Here is a 22,796-nt window from a genome sequence, read left to right on the forward strand (position 1 = left end):
TCCTGAGAAGTGTAATCGTTCAATATTGTGTACATTTAAAACATTATTAAAACGACCATTCTATGACTATATACTTATTTGATATTTAAATGTTTATCTTTTATACAACTTAGGCCGTTTATTATAGTCATACTATAAATTTATTTTTATTTCAAACTTTTAAAAAACTTTTCTGTTTCATTTTTATTATTTCTATTATTATTATTAGATACACATTATTATAATTAAATACAAATAAAGTTGATTTCCCTGCTTATAAACCACTTGTTTACATCGGGAAAATAATATTTGAATAACTTTGACTCGATAAATGAGTCCAGTATAAACATAGAGCAACAGGCCCAAAGACAACACGAATGACACCTGGTCCTCCATAAACAGAAGTTGTGTTTTTTTACACTACAAAGTTCGACTTGAGACCTATTTAAAAAAGGTATTCTTGGCCCTTTTGGGGGACTGTCAGGTACTCGTTTCCTGTCATGCTCCTTACCAATCACATTTCCTCTCACACTAGCGCAGACCGGACCTCAGAAATGTGTAATCTCGCCCTAAACTAAGGCTTTTCCCTGATGGGGCTTGTTCTGTGGCGCACATTCTGAGCCCCTAGCAGGAAATACTCAGGGCACAAACAGCAAACTTTCTGCGCCTCCCCATCACGTGAAATGGGCGTTCCCGCATACTGAGAAGGACCTTATGAATGTGCATGCTGCGTCAGTGCTAAATGAGGGCAGGATGTCGACCAACGGGGAGTATGATTGTATAGTGATCGGGGCCGGAGTCCAGGGCTCCTTCACGGCCTATCAGCTGGCAGAAAAGAAGCAGAAGACTCTGCTGCTGGAGCAGGTGTGTCACACACGAAACTTTGTTCCATAACATTTGTTTTTAACGATCTCAGCTAAGGGGCTGCATGAGAGAAGTTTTGTGCATGCACATGAATGACATAATCATTTATTCGGGGAAGTAGTCTTATACCTATCCTACTCAGAAGTGCTTTTTCTGTACTGAAATCTTCCGTTTAACGTGGTGGTCAAAGTCAGAACATTAGTGGCTAACATTTTATAACACTATGAAGCATTAGTTAAGTATGAGTCAACACTTAATTCATCATTTGTAAAGCATTGTTCCTACATTAACACTCATTAGTATACAATTCATAACAGTTATAAATGTTTTATTCTTGATTATTAAGCTTGTCTATTATGTGTTTCATTATTGTGTTTTCATACTTTATAAATGATGGATTCATTTGTAAATGAAGTGTTATATATTACAAACCAATTATTAAGGAGTTGTAGATGATTAATAAGATCATTTATAAAGTGTAAGCAAATGATTAAAACCTCTTGGACCCTAAGCCTTTTTTTAGGCCTTTTCTCGAAAAAAAAAAGAGACTACAATTCTGTAACTATAAGGTCTATTTTAAAAATGTTGATGCTTGAATAACACTAGGGATTGTGAGATTTGATGAGTTGAGTAAATATTGTGTATATGTTACTGGTTAATAGTAGCTGAACACAGCAAACACAGCAAACAGGGAAAATTCCCAAGTTCGTCTGAAGAAAAAGCACTGTCATTCATTAAATGAGGCCCTGGCTAGCCTAAAAACATTCCCAATTCATAGCACAAAGGGTGCAGGTGCCTCACAAAAAGATTTGGTGTAAATAAATTGAAGCAAACCCCAGTTATAGGTGTTTATCTAAAAAAAAACATGCCAAATTCTCATTTTCGAACCAGAATTTGTAGCTGTTCCATTTTACTTTTATATACTTTATAATTATATATTTCATTATATTTCACTTTAATTATCACTCATATTGTACAATCTATCCTAACAGAGCTGTTTGGCATCATTTTGGCATAATTCTGACCCCTTTTGACCCATTTTGACCTGTCATATCTCTCCTGGATGTCACTGTCTGTTTGTCTGGAGCCCTTGCTCAGGCTCTGCTGGGCGGATCTTGTCATGACACCACTCGTTACAACCAGGTGCTCAAAACGAACACACTCGTGTGTTTCATGAAGTGATTGACAGAATTTTCAGCCAATAAAACTCCAAAACCGTGCAGCGGTCAGCCCCCAAGCCCCAAGCCCCAAGCCCCGTGTATGATTCGCCGCGGGCATTCTGACCACCATTTTGGCTCAGATGAACGGAGAAACTCCATTTTAAGTTCCAGACGTACCTACTTAGCAGACGAACACATTACTAATAAGGAATAATTGCGGATTTCACTGTTTTGGCCCTCAAAACCGACTCAAGATATGATACAGTTATAATATTTTCGCAGTGTGGGAGTTGTGCTTTCTGTCGCTTGTTGGCTGTAACTCCTGAACGCTTTGACGGAGAGTAATTTGGACGGTACCGTTGAACTCTGTGTGGAATGCTAATGTTGTTAGCAGTGTGATATGCCGGGTTAGACGCTATGCCCGAGATTAACGAAGCATTCTCTGAGTTGTTGTCTTGCCGGCTGTGGCGTAAAATGCATGATATTGTGGCGAATCTTCTTAGTTAGTTAGTAGAATAATTTATAATGGTGTTTGCAGTGTGTAAAATGGTTAACGTGATTACATTAAGGAGACTTTTTTCGATAAAAAAAAAAAAAAAAATGTAATTTCTTTTTTAAATTTCTTTATGAACTTTGCTTTCTACGACGCTCTCTTCAGTTAAAAATCTCACTCTTAACCCCAAATGGGGCTCGCTCGGGTCCAAGAACATATTTAGATGTACATTATTCATCCATTTATATATATATAATGATCTTTTCTTGAGATATCATACCAACCATTGTGTGAGGTTACATTGAACTGTGAACTGTCTCATGTGGGTAAAATGTTTAGATGTCCACATACCTTTGGCCATTTGTGGATGTTATTCCCAAATCAAAGTAATTTAGTTTGAACCGAGTGATATTATGTTCACCCTTCCAGTTCGTCCTGCCCCACACCCGAGGGAGCTCCCATGGCCAGACCCGCATCATCCGCAAGGCCTACGAGCAGGACTTCTACACCCACATGATGGAGGAGTCCTACGAGCTGTGGGCCCAGCTGGAGCGGGAGGCGGGTGTCAAACTGTACAGGTAAGCAGTCAGCAGAAACACAGAGAGAAAACCATTAAACGGAACACAACAAAAGCTTTGCCAGAACACAGGGATTTGTCACATTCAAGGTGCTATGTACGCACAAAAGCAGCAACTCAATCTACGGGAGCCATAAATGCATGACTTTCTCATTACCTCCGGCATCACTGAATCACCCCATGACAGCTCTCATGCTTTTAAATGTGGAACAGGGGCTTTTTTCATCTCACTAAACCTCTGATTTTCATATGCAGAGCGGAGAGGAATTTGTGTGTTTATAAATATGACAGTGGCATCAAACTGTGAACAACCCTCCTGCAGCACTTTAACTTTTGTGGCCATATTCTCTCTGTTTGTACTCAGTACCAGAGAGCTGAATAACACATTCATTATTCTTCCGTCAGGGTAATAGTTCATGGTACCAAGCCACGCCCACATTATGTTCCCTAGAAACACAGTGTGCCTCCCCGTCCCCTGTGCACCCGTCTGCAGCTCATGACTGATGGGTCCACATCTGAAGGCCACCTGTGCCCTTGGGCTTGAAAAAAAGGTGTGCATCACCATGAGAAATGTCCAGGCGAAGCTGGTGTGAGCAATGCCTCCCGCTACTGCCGTTGCCTCCGGGACAGATGGAGCCATCGTAAAAGGAATAGGGCAAAGCTAAAACCTTTTTATTTTCTCCACATACATGGCAACATGTGTGCACATCCAGCAGCTGAACCAGTGCCACCAATCACCAAGTCTGACAGGTTGGACTAGATGAGGTATCATATTTACGATCCAACACTTGACGCGTGGCTTTTCCTTCCTCCGTCACACACTCGTAAACACACAAGCACACAGGGAGACATAGTCATAACATTTTCTGATGAATGGCTGAAGCTTTTCGCTGGGGTTGTCTGTGCCTTATGGCTGCTGACAGATGTCGGAGCAGCCTTTAGAAAACACTGCTGGCAAAGGGCGAGTCAGCCATCTATCAGGCAGATTACTGAATCAGACCCTATGTTTCACAACCTCTCACTCTGGGACTCAATAAATTCACACTGGAGCTGCTGTGACTTGCTGTATTGCTGTCCACTGGTCATATGATGTCCAGTCAAATGTCAATGCTTCGATCATTTTAAAGGTTTATTCCCATTTCTTCCAACTGACTTCATTTGATTGTATTTCATATTTCAATGGCATATTTTCTTGTAACCATGCAGATACTTGCTTTTTTCTTTTATTGAGTGCAGTGCAATTTCAGGTCTGAATAACAGCTAGCTAAATTAATTTGGAAGAGAAAAATGAGGCAAATAGCAAATGTATTACCCTTATTTTGTGTGATCCATAACAGTTTACAGACCGACTTCCTGCTTCAAACGTTGACCAACTGTTCTGTAGGGGTGTCCGCAACTAAGAACTGATATAGTCACATCTTTTGGCTTAATTCCATACCCCTCCATTGTAGCGATCCACTGACAAAAGGTAAGAGAAGGGACTGCCAACGAGAGAGAGATGCAAGTCGCAAACAGCTGTTTTTAGCCGCCTCCCCCTGCTGATTTTGACAGAGAATTGTCAAAATCGTCAACATGTGACTAGTGTGTGTGAATGGCTGTGACGTTATTGACTATGCCGCTGTGTGCAGAAGCAAAACTATTACATAGTAGTGGCACATTTGTGTAAATGTGACCTGCAAATAATAGGAAATGTACAAGTCGCCATGGGTGATTAGCTGAAAGCTGGCCTGTTTCAATAAGTGGCTGATTGATGCATATAGGCTCTACTGGTCAGCGTGCTATAGTCAAAATTCATACCTTAGGTCAAATTCACACCGATTTACTTGCTATACCTTTAGTACCTTCCAACCCTAGCCCCCGCTATTTATTTTGTAAGGGCAATGTCACTGCATCCTGTGCCTAGTGCCGCCAAAGACGATTGTGATTGTTTTAAAATAAATACAAACAGATATCAGAATGATGATGTGTGAAGCTAGACCTTTGTTGCCAAGTTTTGCATGCCATTTTTCTATGCAGAGAGGATATTACCATTATTTTGGCTGTGCTTACAATCCTTTATCCAACCAGTGCGAAGTTGACCTCTTGTAGTCATTGCCCTGTTCGGTTATTCTAATAATACTATGATGTCCCCTGGATTTAAATGTCCTTTAGCATTAGTACTAATAATGTTTTACAGTTGGTGATTTGTGTAGGCTTCCATGCGTCTTGACCATTTCTTACTAAGATGCTACCTTCATCTCCGTTGATCTCCCGTCAGACAAACAGGGCTCCTGGTGATGGGACCAGAGGACAGTCAGAGTTACCAGCTGTATAAGAACAACCTGCAGAAAAACAAGGTTCCTATGGCGATCCTGAACCGTGACAACTTCTCCCAACACATCCCCAATGTCAACCTGGCTGTGGGAGATGGTGCGGTGGTGGACATAACCGCTGGAGTTCTGTATGCTGACCGTGCACTCAAGACTGTACAGGTACCGCACAGATACTGCTGATAGAGCATTAGCTATGTTATCTTCTGTAACTGATGTCATAAGTAAAAGCCAATCATGTCCCCATAGAACATGATGGGGACGTCCGAGGACGAGACAAAGTGGGGTCCTGTCACGATTAGGCTTTGCCTCTGTGTTCTGGGTGTCTGTGTTACTCCACTCTACCTGTCAGTTACTCCCTCAGCCTAATTCCCTTCACCTGCCGCTGATCAGTAATCAAGCACTTCCCCCTCATCAGCACAACTCTTCTCACCTGTTCTTCCCTCTTCATAAGCTCCTGCCCATCAGTCACTCCTTGCCAGATCCTTGTATTGTCTACCCGCCCGTTCGGCTTATCCTGTTCCCGGTTTTCCCGTCTGTCTTCCCTGTCCCTGTCCCTGTCCCTGTCCTGCTGGAATTTCCTCCCTCGTCTCTTGTCTATTCCGTGGATCCCCTGCCGTGTCCTGTAGGTCTGCTTGGATTATTTTGTTCATTAAAATTACTTTCTTCACACTACTCTGCCTGGTCTGCGCTTGAGTCCTCCACCATGCCCCGTGACAGGTCCTCCTTTGCTTCAAACTTATTTTCGCGGGTCGCGGTGGCAGCAGGCCAAGCAGGCTGACCCAGACTTCCCTCTCGCCCACAACATTTTCCAGCTCATACTGGGGGATCCCGAGGCGTTCCCAGGCCAGCTGGGAGATATAATCCCTCCAGCGTGTTCTGGGTCTTCCCCGGGGTCTCCTCCCAGTTGGACGTGCCCGGAAAACCTCCAGTGGGAGGCGTCCAGGAGGCATCCTAATTAGATGCCCGAACCACCTCAGCTGACTCCTTTCGACGCGAAGGAGTAGCGGCTCGACTCCAAGTTCCCTCCTGATGTCCGAGCTCCTTACCCTATCTCTAAGGCTGAGCCCGGCCACCCTACAGAGGAAACTCATTTCGGCCGCTTGTACCCGCGACCTTGTCCTTTCAGTCACGACCCAGAGTTCGTGACCATAGGTGAGGGTAAGAACGTAGACCGACCAGTAAATTGAGAGCTTTGATTCCGGCTCAGCTCTCTCTTCACCAAGACGGTCCGGTGCAGCACATGCTTTACTGCTGCAGCCGCACCGATCCGCCTGTCGATCTCCCGCTCCATCTTACCCTCACTCGTGAACAACACCCCGAGATACTTAAACTCCTTCGCTTGAGGTAGGCACTCCGTCCCCACTTGGAGGGAGCAATCCACCGGTTGGATGAGATCCGCCCTGAGATGCTGAAGGTGCTGGACACTGTTGGGCTGTCTTGGCTGACACGCCTCTTCAGTGTCGCATGGAGGTCAGGATCAGTGCCCATGGACTGGCAGACCGGGGTGGTGGTTCCCATTTTCAAAAAGGGGGACCGGAGAGTGTGCTCGAATTATCGGGGTATCACACTACTCAGCCTCCCGGGGAAGGCTTATGCCAGGGTGCTGGAAAGGACGCTCCGACCGTTTGTCGAACCTCGGATTCAAGAGGAGCAGTGTGGATTCCGTCCCGGCCGTGGAACAGTGGACCAGCCCTTTACCCTCGCAAGACTACTGGAGGGGTTCTGGGAGTTTGCCCAACCAGTCTACATGTGCTTTGTGGACTTGGAGAAGGCTTTCGACCGGGTCCCTCAGGGGTTCTTGTGGGGGGTGCCCGTTAAAACGGGCGATCCGGTCTCTGTACGACTGCAGTATGAGCTGTGTCCGCATTCTCGGCAATAAGTCAGACACGTTCCCGGCGGGTGTTGGCCTCCGCGAGGGCTGCCCTTTGTCACCGGTCCTGTTCGTGACTTTCATGGACAGGATTTCTAGGCGCAGCCGGGGGGTGGAGAACGTCAGGTTCGGGGGTCTCGGGATCACCTCTCTGCTGTTTGCAGATGATGTGGTCCTGTTGGCCTCCTCGGATCGTGACCTCCAGCATTCACTGGGGCGGTTTGCAGCCGAGTGTGAAGCGGCGGGGATGAGAGTTAGCACCTCCAAATCTGAGGCCATGGTGCTCTGCCGGAAACCGGTGGATTGCTCTTTCCAGGTGGGGACGGAGTGCCTACCTCAAGCGAAGGAGTTTAAGTATTACCCAAACTGTTTATTGTAAACATCCACCAGACCCACTTCCTGCTACAACCTATCGTGCCTACCATAGTTGTGCACTTTTCCAGTGAAATGAGGGATCAACACCAACATTTCAGGTGTGCTTACTTCAAGTTAAACCTCAAAATGAAGTGGTGTTCTGAAATCTCAGCCACTATTTGGTAAGTATAATGTATAACTGAAAGAACTTATATATACTTATATATATTAATATATTTTTTAATAAGCTGCAGTTTTCCTTTAAATTGCCTTTATGACTTGAAGTCTAATTAAAGCTGCAAGCAGCGATGTACGGGCCCTCGCATCCTCCCGCACGTCGGGGGTACTGGCGGGATGCCGGCAGAAGCGGCCATAAATATCTGCGACCATCAGACAGCGAGCCCACAAGGTAGACTTATTTTTAATGCTTGGACTGTGTGACACTGGAAATTATGTAACGCAAATATTTCACCAGTTCCTTTATCCACTATGTGGCGCTAGAGAACACGCGCAAACATGCATTATGTTGCTCTATATCAAGTATAGACCACATCGTGTAAATCCAATTCAGTGTGTCACATAACGCTGTCTTCCTGTTGCCAGTAGGTGGCACTATGACTTGAAGTGGAAATTGGCTCATAGACATCCTCAGGCCATGACTATTATCAAGTATGGCAAGTTTGGGACAGATTTGAGCAAGTCCAGTGGAGTTACATCAGCTTGTTTAACAGTGAATCACTTAAAATGGCCGCCATGCCACGGCTTTGCCATTCCAGCAAACGTAAAGAAAAATGTATCTTTTAATTGCAACAGTCTTTAGATTATACTGACCAAATATGAAGTGGATCTGACAAAGTCCCTAGGAGGAGTTCGTTGAAGTATAGCGACTAGAAAGCATGGGAAAATTCACACAAAAATCAAAATGGCCGACTTTCCATTAATTTTAGAGCATGGTCGCGCGACACTTTTTTTTAAGTCTTCATATGATACACGTGCCTACCAAATTGCATACATGTAGGTCAAACGTAGCGCTGGGGCTGCGTTTTTGAATATTTGTAGGGGGCGCTATCGAGGCAATTTGAAAGTGTCAAGCCAAAAAGCCATATGAAATATTTATTTCCATCACCTATGACACCTGTGCAAAGTTCCAAGGCTTGTTGAGCATCCTAAGCCACAGAAAAATAAGCTTCATTTTTCATGGCGAATGACGCGTTGCCACGGTAACAGCGTTTAACGACAACTCACAATATTCATGATGAAGCATCATCATGTCTTACAAATTACCTTACCAAATTTGAGAGTGATCTGGGAAACTTCCTAGTCGAAGTACATCAAAGTATAAAACTTGTCATTTCCTTGTGCCAGTAGGTGGCGCTATGACTTTGTGAAAATGTTGGCATGGAGATGTGTTCAGGCCTGGACCAGCATCATGCAAAACAAGTTTGGGGCAGATTGAATAAAGTACCTAGTAGTTACAACAACTTCCTCTTTCATGGCGAACGGCACGAAATGTGCCTGACATGGGCGCCACATAAAACGAAGGTCGTTCAATGTCAGTACACCATTTCAGTAACTTTTCATCATGAATGTCTTTAGATCATCTTGACCAAATTTGAAGTTGATTGTATAAATTCTGTGGGAGGAGTTTGTTAAAGTACAATGCCTGAAAACAATGAAAAATGCCTCAAAATGCAAAGAAATGGGAGTATTACTGCATCGCCCCCTAGAGGTTGTATGGAATAAAAATTTGAGGGTATGTTACAGGACACAATGTGAACATATGCTAAAGATTTCGTGATGATAAGCCACATGGTTTTGAAGTTATAAATATTGCTGTAGAAGGCCAATTCCTCATGAAATTCATTGGTCCATATATTCTTAATGCAATAAGATATCAACAAACTTTTCATAACTGTTGATGATATATATCCAATAATGATTGACAGCAAATTTGGTACCAATCAGACACGGGGTCTAGGAGAAGTGATTTTTTTTTTTTTTTTTACAAAATTCAAAATGGTGGAAGATTTTGGTAGGCGGAGCTTAGGGTCCCAAGAGGATTTTTTGTAGAACTCATTCAGTTGCTCATGTCTGTAAAATCTTAAGTAATTTGGACATATGGGCTGTCGGGGCTTGCCTTCCCATTATCTAGGTGGCGCTAGCGAGTAATTTTGTATACTCGAGCATTGGACCCATAAAATATCAAAATTTCCCGCAGTCCTGATATGCTCGCCAAATATGGGGAGGTTGGGGACATGTCAGATACCCTTAAACGGTTTTTCATTGGAGAGAATAAGAATAATTCCTACAGATACAATAGGGACCTCGCGGACCCGACGTTGTTGGTGCTCGGGCCCTAATAATTCCTACAGATACAATAGGGACCTCGCGGACCCGACGTTGTTGGTGCTCGGGCCCTAATAATTCCTACAGATACAATAGGGACCTCGCGGACCCGACGTTGTCGGTGCTCGGGCCCTAATAATAATAATTCCTACAGATACAATAGGGACCTCGCGGACCCGACGTTGTCGGTGCTCGGGCCCTAATAATAATAATTCCTACAGATACAATAGGGACCTCGCGGACCCAACGTTGTCGGTGCTCGGGCCCTAATAATAATTCCTACAGATACAATAGGGACCTCGCGGACCCGACGTTGTCGGTGCTCGGGCCCTAATAATTCCTACAGATACAATAGGGACCTCGCGGACCCGACGTTGTCGGTGCTCGGGCCCTAATAATAATTCCTACAGATACAATAGGGACCTCGCGGATCCGACGTTGTCGGTGCTCGGGCCCTAATAATAATAATTCCTACAGATACAATAGGGACCTCGCGGACCCGACGTTGTCGGTGCTCGGGCCCTAATAATAATAATTCCTACAGATACAATAGGGACCTCGCGGACCCGACGTTGTCGGTGCTCGGGCCCTAATAATAATAATTCCTACAGATACAATAGGGACCTCGCGGACCCGACGTTGTCGGTGCTCGGGCCCTAATAATAATTCCTACAGATACAATAGGGACCTCGCGGACCCGACGTTGTCGGTGCTCGGGCCCTAATAATAATTCCTACAGATACAATAGGGACCTCGCGGATCCGACGTTGTCGGTGCTCGGGCCCTAATTAAGACTAATCATGGAGGTGTTTATCGTGAATTCACCTCAAACAATACTTACTTTTTCCAAAAAATGTAAGCTCTTTCTCTCCTTGGTAAAGATAAAAGTGCACACAGTGTCTACATCCTCCACATGCTAAAAGACATATCCCTTTGAAATACATTTTGTGGGAAACTGCCAGCATTATCAATGCAAAATTAGAAAATTAGCGACTATATTCAAAAGAATATTTCAATAAAACCTTTAAAATGTACCTTCATGTCTTTTCCAGGGTTCATGGCAGAGAGCTGTGTCTTGATTAAGAAATATGTACCATACAAAAGAAGTTGTGGACTGAAAAATACCAAGATGTGGATAATTGAACATATTTCATGCCTATTTCTATTGTTTTAATGTAATAATAGCTCACACCAGGAATATCTTTCAGCAATATATTCACATTACTGGACTCTGTCAGCACATAGAACAGACTTATCCATGGCTGCCAGGTCAAGCACAAAACACTGCTCTGTTATTTCAGTGAGGTGCCAATTGACTGGAGAAATTGTTCAGCTGGTTTTTTGTGAAGCAGCAGTCAATTATAAATGAAAGCTTGTAGTGACAGATAGATTGGGCATTCTCATGCCTTGACTCTTTAATAGCCTCTTGCCTTACTATCATATCTTAATATATATCGGAAATTGATGCATCTTATTACAGTATCTCAGAGTGGCCTGTTTCTTAATGTCTGCTTTTTCTCTCTCTTTCAAAACAAACTGCAGATTTTTCCTCATGACTGAATGCAGGGCAGACTCAGGTCTGTTTGGGGCTCGAAAAAACCCCAACATTCTTGATCTAGTCATGCAGTGATGTAGGCTGGCTAAACTCTGCATTGTGTTATGACAAAAAAGTGCAGTTCACCTATGTGTACACTTAAGAGGCAACTGTAAATCAGTGCATTCAATGATTTCACTATGAACTACTGGCATCAGAATACCAATAGTATAGAGTAAAGTCAGTGGCGGGCCATGCATTTTATACCTGGGCCTTCACTGCTGTCCTGCAGTTGAACCACCTAACCTCATTATAACGCTACCGCTACGGTTATTATTTGTTTTGTATAAAAATTAAGCTCAACACCTATAAATACACTAACTGTAGAATGCAGATAACATTACATGAATACGCGCACGGGATGCTGCGTCATTAACGGACAATGCATTAAAAAAACTGCGGAGCTAAAACACGCATTCCACCGCACACTGAAGAGCACGACCCATTCAAATAGTATTCACATCAGAGGGAACAATATACACCATAGACAAATGAACACAGTAGTAACTCTCCTATCACTCCCTCCGGGAAATACACAACCCCATAGTTCTTGTTAGTGACGGATTTACTCGTCTGGCAACACCGAGAGGGAAAATGAGTCCACTTGAAAACACATGAATCTTCAAAGATGATCACTTAAACACTTTAACTTAAACTTAACTTTAACACTTTAACTTTAACACTTTGCGCGGAGTATATAGACTTCTGCCGCTTCACGTGTCTTCTTATTGCTGTGCACTGACTAAATGTGTCCCCAGAGCAACATTGGACATAACTGGTTCCTATCACATATAAAACAAAACAAAAATCCATATTCATAAAAACAAGTTGTACAAATAATAATATATAAACAAGCATAGTAAAGCTACTGCAGATGTAAAAACAAAAGCAGTTAACTTACCAAAGCTGCTGTTCACTAAAGACAAAGTCAATCCTCCTTTCTTTGTTAATAAAGAGTTTAATCTCACGGTTGTTCACTACATCCGTGCGTTTCAGTTCAGGTAAGAAGTCCTCCGAGCCTCCCCAGTTGTATTTCTTGAATACGGCTTAATGTGTTTGAGGGCTTAAAATGTCCGCTCCACAGAGGCAGCAGATATTGGGATTGTCACCACTCCAACATGTCACACTAGCCCACTGACCAATCACGTACTTGTAGGCCAGCTAGCAGGCTCTGGCACTTCAAAGAATACGCCCAACATGTCAAACTAAAGATCTGATTGGTTGAAGACTATGACAATCAACAATATTGTCCCCATTCACTTGTGAGTCTGCAGGCCTCGGGCCTCTCTTCTACCTAGAGACACAGAGGTGAAATCTGATTGGATAAAAGCTCTACTTAAAACAAGCTGCACTGGAAGCAGAGCAACTGAGGAAGACAGTAGCTGTGCAATGAGAAAATAAGATAATGAGAAAAAGAATTACAATAGATGTAGTGTATTTATGAAAAATTATGAAATTACAAAATAGCTATAACTTTGTGATTCTGTCTAGCCCAGCAGAGAAGGCCTTGCTGGCCCTGACGGCCCACCACTGAGTAAAGTATAGAATGTAGTATATCGTATATATAATAGTTTAGTATAGTATAGTTGTATAGTATAGCCATGTTCGCTATGTGAGGCCTTACTGTACTTATATAGACAGTAGTGCTTTGACCAGAAAACCTGTTAAACAGGTATAATGTTCGGTACATGTTCACCATCTTAATTTAGTATATTAGCATGCTAACTAAGATTGCTAATCATCACTAAACAAAGTACAGTCATGCTGCTTTCATCAATTTATCCAAGGTGCTTTGAAGGGGTTGCGGTAATTTAGCAGTAAGTCTCACTGACTAAACTAAACAAAGATTAATGGATTTCAAGCAGCATAAGTTCCTCACATTAGCTCAACTGCTTGATTTGTCTGTGACAATTTGCCTGACCTTTCAACCAGATGTTGTGAAAGGGCAAGGGTGAAGCAAGTAAAATATTCGTGGCACGGATAGTAACGCTATGGGTAGTCCTGAACTGAAATGATTAACCTCTCCTCCATTCTTTTACCAAAGACTGCTATTTACGGAAGAAAGAAAAATAAATCTGCCAGCTCTGATTAATGGTTCCTTGTCACACGCTTAAGCATTCCAAAAATTGAACTATTTTTTATCTCGGGTCGTGTCCTAGTCACACCCTAACTAGGGTTAATTAACATGAATGTATAGAACTGCTACCATTACAATGTCCTGGAGGCTTCTTGTTGGCAGTACAAAGTCTATTTAGTTATATATATATATATGTATATATATATATATATATATATATATATATATATATATTATATATCCCTTTTTTTATGAAACATTAAATGCATTGCAATTACATCTTTGTGTAGACTACATTTCCCCGACCAGTGTGACTTTGTTAAAATACATTCACAGTAACCAATATCATCTCTCTTTCAACTGAACAAATTCTTAACATTTTCAGTGAAGGATTTTCAGTAACACATGTTGTGGTGTTCTCTTTTCCCAGGGGCAGTTTGAGAAGTTGGGTGGGGTCATTAGAGACAATGAGAAGGTAACTGACATCAAGCCTGGCCCTGTTGTGACAGTGTCAACCTCTGCTGGTGTGTATCGAGCCAAGAGTGTGGTGATCACCGCTGGACCCTGGGCTAATAGACTGCTGGCCCACACTGGCTTACAGTTGCCACTCAAGGTAATCAATTTCGTGGTGTCCCACGTGAAATAATGTTTGTATAGCTTCGTAAATATCAATATTGTACTCGGGTGTGAATTTCAAGAGGATTCAAGACATTCAAGAAGTTAACATACATGTCAGTAATACCAAAAGCTTGGTGTCATTGGCAGCACTTAAGCATGCACTTCACTTGTTTTACTGCATATCAAAACTATAACATAGGGTAGATGTAATCCTAAACATCAACGCGTTTCTCGGTTTCTGAATTCTCTGTTAATCTTCACACCATTTTTGGCAGCAATATCCTAATAATGATGATGAAAAATTATTTAGTTTTTAGCACACTTTACAAAGTGCTACGATGAGCAGCAAAACCTATATGTGTGTGTGTGGGGGGGTTAGTTAAACAAAAAGGCAAAGAAAAGAAGAGAAAAAAGGAACACTCAAAACAAGGCAGATCCTCACCACCGCAGTAAAATACAGGAACTGTTTTTCTATCGTGGATTTTTATAGTCTCAGTGACACCATAGGGAGCCCCCTGTGGTGCCTATGGCCTTCGTCCAATGAGACTTCAGTGTTGAGTTTAGACCATGAATGACACGTAGGTGAGACCAACCCTCTAGTAACGAGGGGGACCCAATTTGGTCGCAGAGGGGGGGCGACAGAGTGTACACATGTAGTACAAAGTACTTCTGAGAATGCATAAAAGTGTTTTTTATGACATATATACCCATGTAACGAAGAAATTTTGACAAAACGGACCATATAACCTATTTTACTCACTAAAAAAGATATACATATATATATAGTTATACAAAGTACTCCAACTTGTACACAATTTCCCTTATTTTTTTGCAAGGACACAGATCTATGTACTCTGGGACCGATACCAACCAAAAGCTCCGGACTTTCACAGACAATGAACATATCACACAGCATGAGCACTCCAAGCTGAAGCCAATCGTGCTTTCTAAATTCCTCCACTTCTAACCAAAAGTTACAGGCGTAATCCCGCACAAAAAGACAAAACCACACTGCCAAAAATTGTAAACGCTCCGCACTTTGAGATGATTTTCATGAAGAAAGTCGGCAAAAATCCCAGATAAATCCTTTGTGACGTCTTTTCCCGGTCTGTGTCTGCCGTTCTCTGAAAGAACTGAGTTTCTACATGCTTGTATGAGGAAGGGGTAGTCTTTTCAGTTTGACGTATCATTTTCCGAGCCTCGAAGGTCCCCCTCACCAGATTGGACTTTTAGTCGCTTAACACTCTGTCAATCACCGAATTAATCATTTCACTGCATCCTACACTCATTTCCGCATTCTTAGACGTATCACATGTGCAAATCCGCCAATCACAGGCTCTGTAAGGTTCAATTGTAGTCTATAAAACTGGAACTCAGACGAGGGTGACCCATGTTTTACAAGTTTATAGAGGGCCCAGGCTCTCAAAATGATGCCAAACTGCTGTATTAGATAGATAGAACTATTGTTTTAGTGATAAAACAAGTGAAATATATAGTATATAAAATTAGCATGGGAGACCTGGAGCAGCTGCATTCAAAAATGAGAATTTGGCCTGATCTCGGCCGAACTTTCCATACAAAAGCCTCTATTTCTTTATTGTGCTTTCACTTTATCAAAGTAAAAACAGTATGTAGAGACTACTGACATGTTGTACTATGATTGTGGAGTTTTTTAGGCTTACTGCTGCATTATTTCAAATACAAATCAACAATAAAATTGCTTTTTTTCCCAGGCGAATATTTTATAATTTTTATTTTTGATGTTTGACCTTGTTAGAGAGAAAAGCTCTTTAGTATGGGTATGAAATTTTCGAGCAGAGGCCTCAAAATAGGCTTAGGGGTTAAATAGTTGTCTGGTGGGGCTTGGTGTGATTTTAACCAAAATCAAGCTGATGAACCATGTAGGCCCAACTCCCAACTCCTTTTGTTCCAACCACATGGTGAAGCCCAAACATATTTAAGTGCCCATCTGAATTTGCCACAGAAACAAAAGTATTACTCCTCCATATTTAAACAGCTCAGAGGCCTCAGTCAGCAATGCAGTCTTTTCCATCTCGCAATATGCCACATGGGCTGAAAAGAGAAGGTGATGGGAAAACAAGCAGACAGCTGTTAGAGTGGAGAATTGGAGTTGATATTGGAATTGCATTATTCAGGATAGCAGCAGGCTGGGGGGGCTGGGGAATGCCATGCCTGAGTGAACTGGTAGAATAAGCACAGGCTCTGAGCTCGTTGACTCGCCGGAGCACTTCTGCCTGAATTTTTATGGTCCCTGGGAATGAGTGCACGGCCGGTTAGTTCATTACATTGAAAGCTCCTGAACAATGTGTCCTTATTATTGCCACCCTCAGATGGACGTCATTTGTACAACCATGTGTACATTTCATTAAATTCCAATTCTCCCTTCACCACTGCAGAGTTACTTTGGTAATTGCACTTCTACGAGACAGAAAAAAGTGATGAGGATTGAGTAGGTGCTATGGAGGTTTTATTACAAGCTGCCATTTCTGTGCCAGTGTATATTCATTAAAGTGTCTGGCTTCATGCAGAGAACAAGTGTAGTATTGAGTTGTACAATAAATATATAATTAATAAAAATCTATCTATCATATCTGAGGTAAAACACAATCAACAACTACCAAGATTACCATGACATTTAGTTTGAACATTCAATAACCTCAGGGGACAATGTCTGGGAAATGTATGATCATATTTGCATCCAATTTGATCTAATGGCTATCTATGGTCTTTGTCCATTGGACACTCCAGGAGGCTATGTATTGCATCACAATCGGGTCACATTATCAAGTGTGTACAGAGGCCATCTCTAATCATGGGCCCAATCCCAATGTCCCCCCTTACAGACTCACGGACTTTGAGGCTCGCTCCCGCGAAGTCCATGAGGGTTTAGTTGTGTCCCACTGTTAAATCATAAGAGTGTTTGAGGGCTCTCTGGCAGACATTTTGAGCCCTTTATGAACCCTTAACATAAGTCAGCAGGACTTTGCCTAAGGGAATTACCCACAAATCATTGCAATGTGACGTTAAACACGGGGTAACCAGTGGATGCATGGAGACGTAAAAAAAAAGTTAAACAAAGAGGACGGCTCACGTGTGTTCAGCCTGGAGTATTATACTTACACAGAAACATTAAGGGTTAAAAATGGAACAAAAAGTAAACTTGAAATCAGAGAATATTTATTTATTTATTCATCAAATATTAGATTTTGTCATTGAAGCTGTTTTGACAAAAACGAGTAAATAGATTATATGAAGTTACTTCTCATCTTGTGAGGAAAGAGTCTGGAAGACGTTTAAATCAGGGAGTACAAAGTATAAAATAAATACCCACAATTATACATCATATTTGTTGTCGTTTTCATGGTATGTTGCAGCAAAGTGCTGTCCCGTTCATATTTACACCATCTCAAGCCCTCCCAGTCTCTCACACTCAACCACTTACCAGGTGACGTCAGTAAGTCCTTGAGGGTTCAGGGTTTGAGGGTTTAGGGGGGACATTGGGATTGGGCCAAACATGCACATCAACAGTTCTCAAATAGTCATGCTTCAAGTGTTGATGTGATTGGTCTCATCGGCTTTTATGTAACACCACCCTCGTACAAATTTAACATTTTTAGCACAACCGTTAAACAGTAAATAGTGCAAGAGAAATGTGTGCTACTGTTACATCTGCATGATGGCTCAGCAGGTTGTTTTTTTCTAATCTTTTGAATCTTTGTATACTCTTTGTAAAAATTTGCATCAGAGGGCTTTACAATCTGTACACATACGACATCCTCTGTCCCGGGACCCTCACATCGGTAAAGGAAGAAACCTTAGGGAGAGTAACAAAGGAGGGATCCTCTATCAGGATGGACAGAAGTGTGATAGATGTCATGAGTACAGAATGAACAACATAACAGAGTTACAACACATTAAATGCATATGACAGAAATTATTCATATAATGAGTAGTAAGTAAAATTACGACTTCTAGTAATAACAGCAGAAATGGATATAGTAGAATAACAATAACAAAAGCAGTAATGGTATCGGCAATGGCAATGTGACTACCATTGATAATGATAGTAGCAAGATAGCAGCCAAGTGTGAAGTCAATCAGATGAACGGTTGTCGTGAAAATCAAAGGACAGACAGAACGACTCCATGCACTGTGCTGTCATTAGCACTATAAAACCTCACTGGGAGGAGGTTGGGTCTTTTAATGGACAGTTTGAACAAAAGGTATCTTTACAGCAAACATATTGACATCCAACTATTGTCAGTTGTAGTAAGAGCCTATATTTATTATTTTATTATTCTTGTTTGGAGGATGTGTTGGAGTACTATGCTGTTTACACAGTAGCTAGTGCTTGAGAAACCCTATGAATTTTAATTAAGGAGTTTTGTGCATCAAAACTAATGCAGTATACACCAGTGGCGGGCCGTGCACTTTATACCTGGGCCTTCTGTGCTGTCCTGAGCTACGGTTATTTGTTTCTAGGGATGTAATAATACACATATTCGTATTAAACCGTTCGGTACGAGGCTTATGAACCGAACAATACTAGTGCATTTGGAAAATGCAGAAGCTTAAATTGTGGGAAATATGTTTTTAGTGGACTGCGCTCATGTAACAGGCAACGGGCTGTGTGACTTTTTGAACCCGGAACAATAACAAAAACAGCTGAGGCCCCGCGTGTGTTCAGGGAGGCTAAGCTAACTAGCTTAGCGGGGAAACAGCAGTTAGCTGTTCCCTACTGATTCAAACAGAGAATCAAATGTCCGAAATAACTCTGCGATGACAGGATGCTTAGTCATTAATGGACAAGTCAGAATCAATGTAATTAACACAATCACAAGAACCAGTCACATATATTTATATGAAAACATAAAATGTCAAACATGACAAATCAACACAGCAGCACTAGTGCACGAGACATTCATATTATTCATAAAAATGACATGATAGACAAATGAACACAGTAGTAACGCTAAAGCAGTTCACTTACAACAGCTGCTGTTAAGACAAAGTCCATCCTCCTCTTTGTTAACAAAGAGTTTAAAACCGCAGTTGTTCAGAACATTGGTGCGGGTCAGTTCCAGCCAGAGTCCTCCTGAGAACGTGTTCATTGAGTTGTAAATCCACTCAGGTCTCTCAAAAAGTTTTCAAAAGCATGTAGCTTGTGCACGTCATGTCGTGTAGCTGCCTGGGTTAGCATAGCGTAGCTCCAAACACCAAGAGCTCAGTTGCAAATTAAACACATTCTTAGCAGTGGCGGCTGGTGGAACATTTTCTAGGTAGGACCATACAAATACATTTCAGCAAACATCCCAGTATGATTTAATGCAAAGAAATTAAGGTATCAAACACGCATTACTACTTTGCAGTTAAATATTTAACATTTATTCCAACACGAAAAAAAACAGTAAATAACACTTTGATAAATACGTCAGGACATCTTAGTTTAGTCACCCTCGCAGGGAATTCAGTATAATTAAAATAAATATATATACACACACACACACACACACACACACACACACACATATATATACACATACACAAATATATAATAATTCAGTATAATATAAAACACATACATATAAGCTATGCGTTTTCACTGTTAATTTACCATCTCAATTAAATGTTGATGCCTCCATGACCAAGTTAAGCAAATGAGACGGAGGACAACTATATAGAAGAAAAGATGTTCACTTTGTCTAATATGTAGCTTGACAGAGTTCTCCATGTGTGCCCTGGTGTTCTCATGTTTCCTTACCTCCTCATCCCTCACTCCCATAACTGTCTGTCCTGGATCTGTCCCCGTTGTTTTAAAAAGCTAAATAAGTTATTAGCATGACTGCATCCAGCTAGCCAAACCTGTCTGGTACCGCTAGTAGAGAAGCTTTGCATGTACTCCTTCCCTTTCCCGCTAGTCTGCTCTCTGATTGTGAAGTCAGGCTGATCTGGGATCTTTCGCCTGAAGATTCTTTGCCAAAGTTCTCCTCTCAAACGGGTCTTGCAGTCATGGGATGTAGTGCAGGGGTAGAGCAAAGACTCAAGCGCAGACAATGGAGACAAGGTGGAAGGCAAGGTTGTTTACTTGCACAAAAACAGGAACCAAAAACTACTCCAACAGGGAGCGCGAAAAATACAAACTGAAGTAAAGGCAAGGTCCAAAAGGCAAAGTCCAAAAGGAGCAAGTCCAAACCCTGGGACGTGGCAGGAACAAACTTGGAACATGGAGCGCACACACAGGGAAGCAACTAAACGATCCGACCAAACAACAGGGAAGCAGGGGAGTTTAAATAAGAGGGGTTGACAGAGGGAAAACCCAGGGGCAGGTGATTGGGCACAGGTGTAGTGAATGAAGAAAATCAAGAAACAGACACAGAGACACAGGCGGGAGCCGGGAGGAGACCAGGGGCGGAGCTACAGAGACAGAGACGCAGAGACAGAGACACAGAGACAGAGACACAAAGGGGGCAAAGCCTAAACCGTGACAGAAACTTTTACGCCAGCGGGAGAAGTCGTTTGACAAGACATTCTCTTTCAAGGGAACAATGGTCAAAGACCAGAGAGACCAGAGTCTTTAACTAAGAATGGATAGACTCGTTGAAGTTAATTCTTCCCACGGGCAGTTTAAAAACAGTATCTCAATTGGAGCAAACGTCCCCACTCACATCTGAAATGAAGACACAGAAAATAAACTTAAGAGCCCAATATGATCAGAATCCTATCGCATGTATTCACTGACCAACAATGATGTTAACAGAGAAAATAGAGCTGAAACAAGTGGTTTAATAATTACAGATAAAGTCCATGCTCACTAATTTCTCTTGTGAGAAAAATATAATATTGTGGCATTTTTGATTGACATCACTTCACACCTGAATGAACTGAATTTAAAGCTGCAGGACAATTCAGTGAAATAGATTTTTCTAAAATGAAGTACTTTATTTTAAGATGCACATTTTTCAAAAGCTTTCTGTTATGTCAGTTATTCTTTAATCCAGCCATTATTTTACTTGAAATGAGAAGAACATTTATTTATGTATTTCTATGTATTATTTATAATCCATCCAGTTAAATTTGAAAATTTGAGAATAATAATGTTAAAATATAATGAATGTGTACTTTCTTTATTTGATTTATTTGACAGTTGTTGACTACACAGAGACCTTGTTACTACTACTTGACTTATTGTATATATATATATATATATATATGGCACCACTAAATAGCGCAAGTTAGATATTATAGTAATGTGCCGGACCTTTGCCTGAGGAGATTTTCTCAATCTGGACCTTTTGGAATTTTTATTGAATACCCCTGCACTATGGTCTATCACTAGGTCTTAATTAAGGGACAGCCAGATCTCTGGGACTTGGCTGGCACTAATGGTTTTCCTGGTTTCACTACTATAGGTGGTGAAGATCAACGTGTGCTACTGGAAAGAGAAGGTTCCAGGAACATATGATGTGAAGCAGCGCTTTCCCTGCTTCTTGCTGACTGAGAGCGAGGAGTCCAAATATCACATCTACGGCCTCCCGTCCAATGAGTACCCGGGCCTAATGAAGGTATGTCACAGAACTGAACCCTCATTTCCCAAATACACTACAAGTATTAAAAAAAAAGCTTATTTTGTCGTTGCACAGCTACTGTCTTCCTCTGTTGCTCTGCTTCCAGCCTGCAGCGCTGCTTCCACTGCAGCTTGTTTTAAGTAGAGCTTTTATCCAATCAGATTTCACCACTATGTCTCTAGGCAAAAAAAAATACGTCAGCAATAACGTGCAGCTGGCTCAGCAATAACGTGCGGCGTGACTGGTCAATGGGCTAGCTTGACTGTAGTGACGCTGAAGCAGCTAGCAGAAGTTAGTATTAGTAGTCAGAGTTCAAGTTGAAAGATATGTAAGGAGTTATGATATTGACATGACATTTTTAGCGGTTGCTTGGTGGCTGAAGGCTGAAGGAGGAGAAACGGATTTGTCAAGAAGGACATTTCCAGAAAAGCTGGACATCATATCAAAGGGTCGGCCTACCACTCAGCTAGCAGCCCTGACCCAGCTAGGAAAAGGATTTGTATGAACGGTATTTCTGGCTGACAGCGACGGAGAAGCGTTGCACATTTTATGGCTGGGAATGCATTTCATTTGCAACTGAGTGTCTTGGTGTTTGGAGCTACGCTACGCTAACCCGAGGTGGCTAAGCAAGGCAGCAAAACGACACCATAGCACAACGGGACACTTACAAGCTACGGTGCTTTTGAAAACCTTAGCTGAGACCTGAATGGATCTAGTTACAACTCAACAAACACATTCGCAGGAGGACCTCTGGCTCGAACTGAACTGAACTGATATTCTGTACAACCGCGTCATTAAACTCTTCATTAACAAAGAAAGGAGGATGGACTTTGTCTTTAAGTTAACAGCAGCTTTGGTAAGTCAACTGCTTTTGTGTTTTTACTAGTGCTGGGCAAGTTAACGCGTTATTATCGCGTATATTTATACAAAGTATATTTATATATATACCAAGTAAACATCAGTGTC

At 41.9% G+C, this 22,796-nt stretch overlaps 1 protein-coding gene across 1 annotated transcript in view; it reads left to right on the forward strand.

Annotated features, from left to right (window-relative positions):
- Positions 1–732: 732 nt before the first annotated feature.
- pipox (pipecolic acid oxidase) overlaps positions 733–22,796 on the forward strand; it is a gene marked incomplete at its 5' end in the record, with an annotated part of 43,060 nt that continues 20,996 nt past the window's right edge. Inside the window, 5 exons of the mRNA XM_079166753.1 lie at positions 733–843; positions 2,926–3,074; positions 5,331–5,544; positions 14,057–14,239; positions 21,675–21,827. Of these exons, the coding sequence (XP_079022879.1) occupies positions 733–843; positions 2,926–3,074; positions 5,331–5,544; positions 14,057–14,239; positions 21,675–21,827 (810 nt within the window). The remainder of the gene's footprint in view (positions 844–2,925; positions 3,075–5,330; positions 5,545–14,056; positions 14,240–21,674; positions 21,828–22,796) is intronic.

This window comes from Pholis gunnellus (assembly GCF_910591455.1).
Source record: "Pholis gunnellus genome assembly, chromosome: 9".
Classification (NCBI taxonomy): Eukaryota; Metazoa; Chordata; class Actinopteri; order Perciformes; family Pholidae; genus Pholis; species Pholis gunnellus.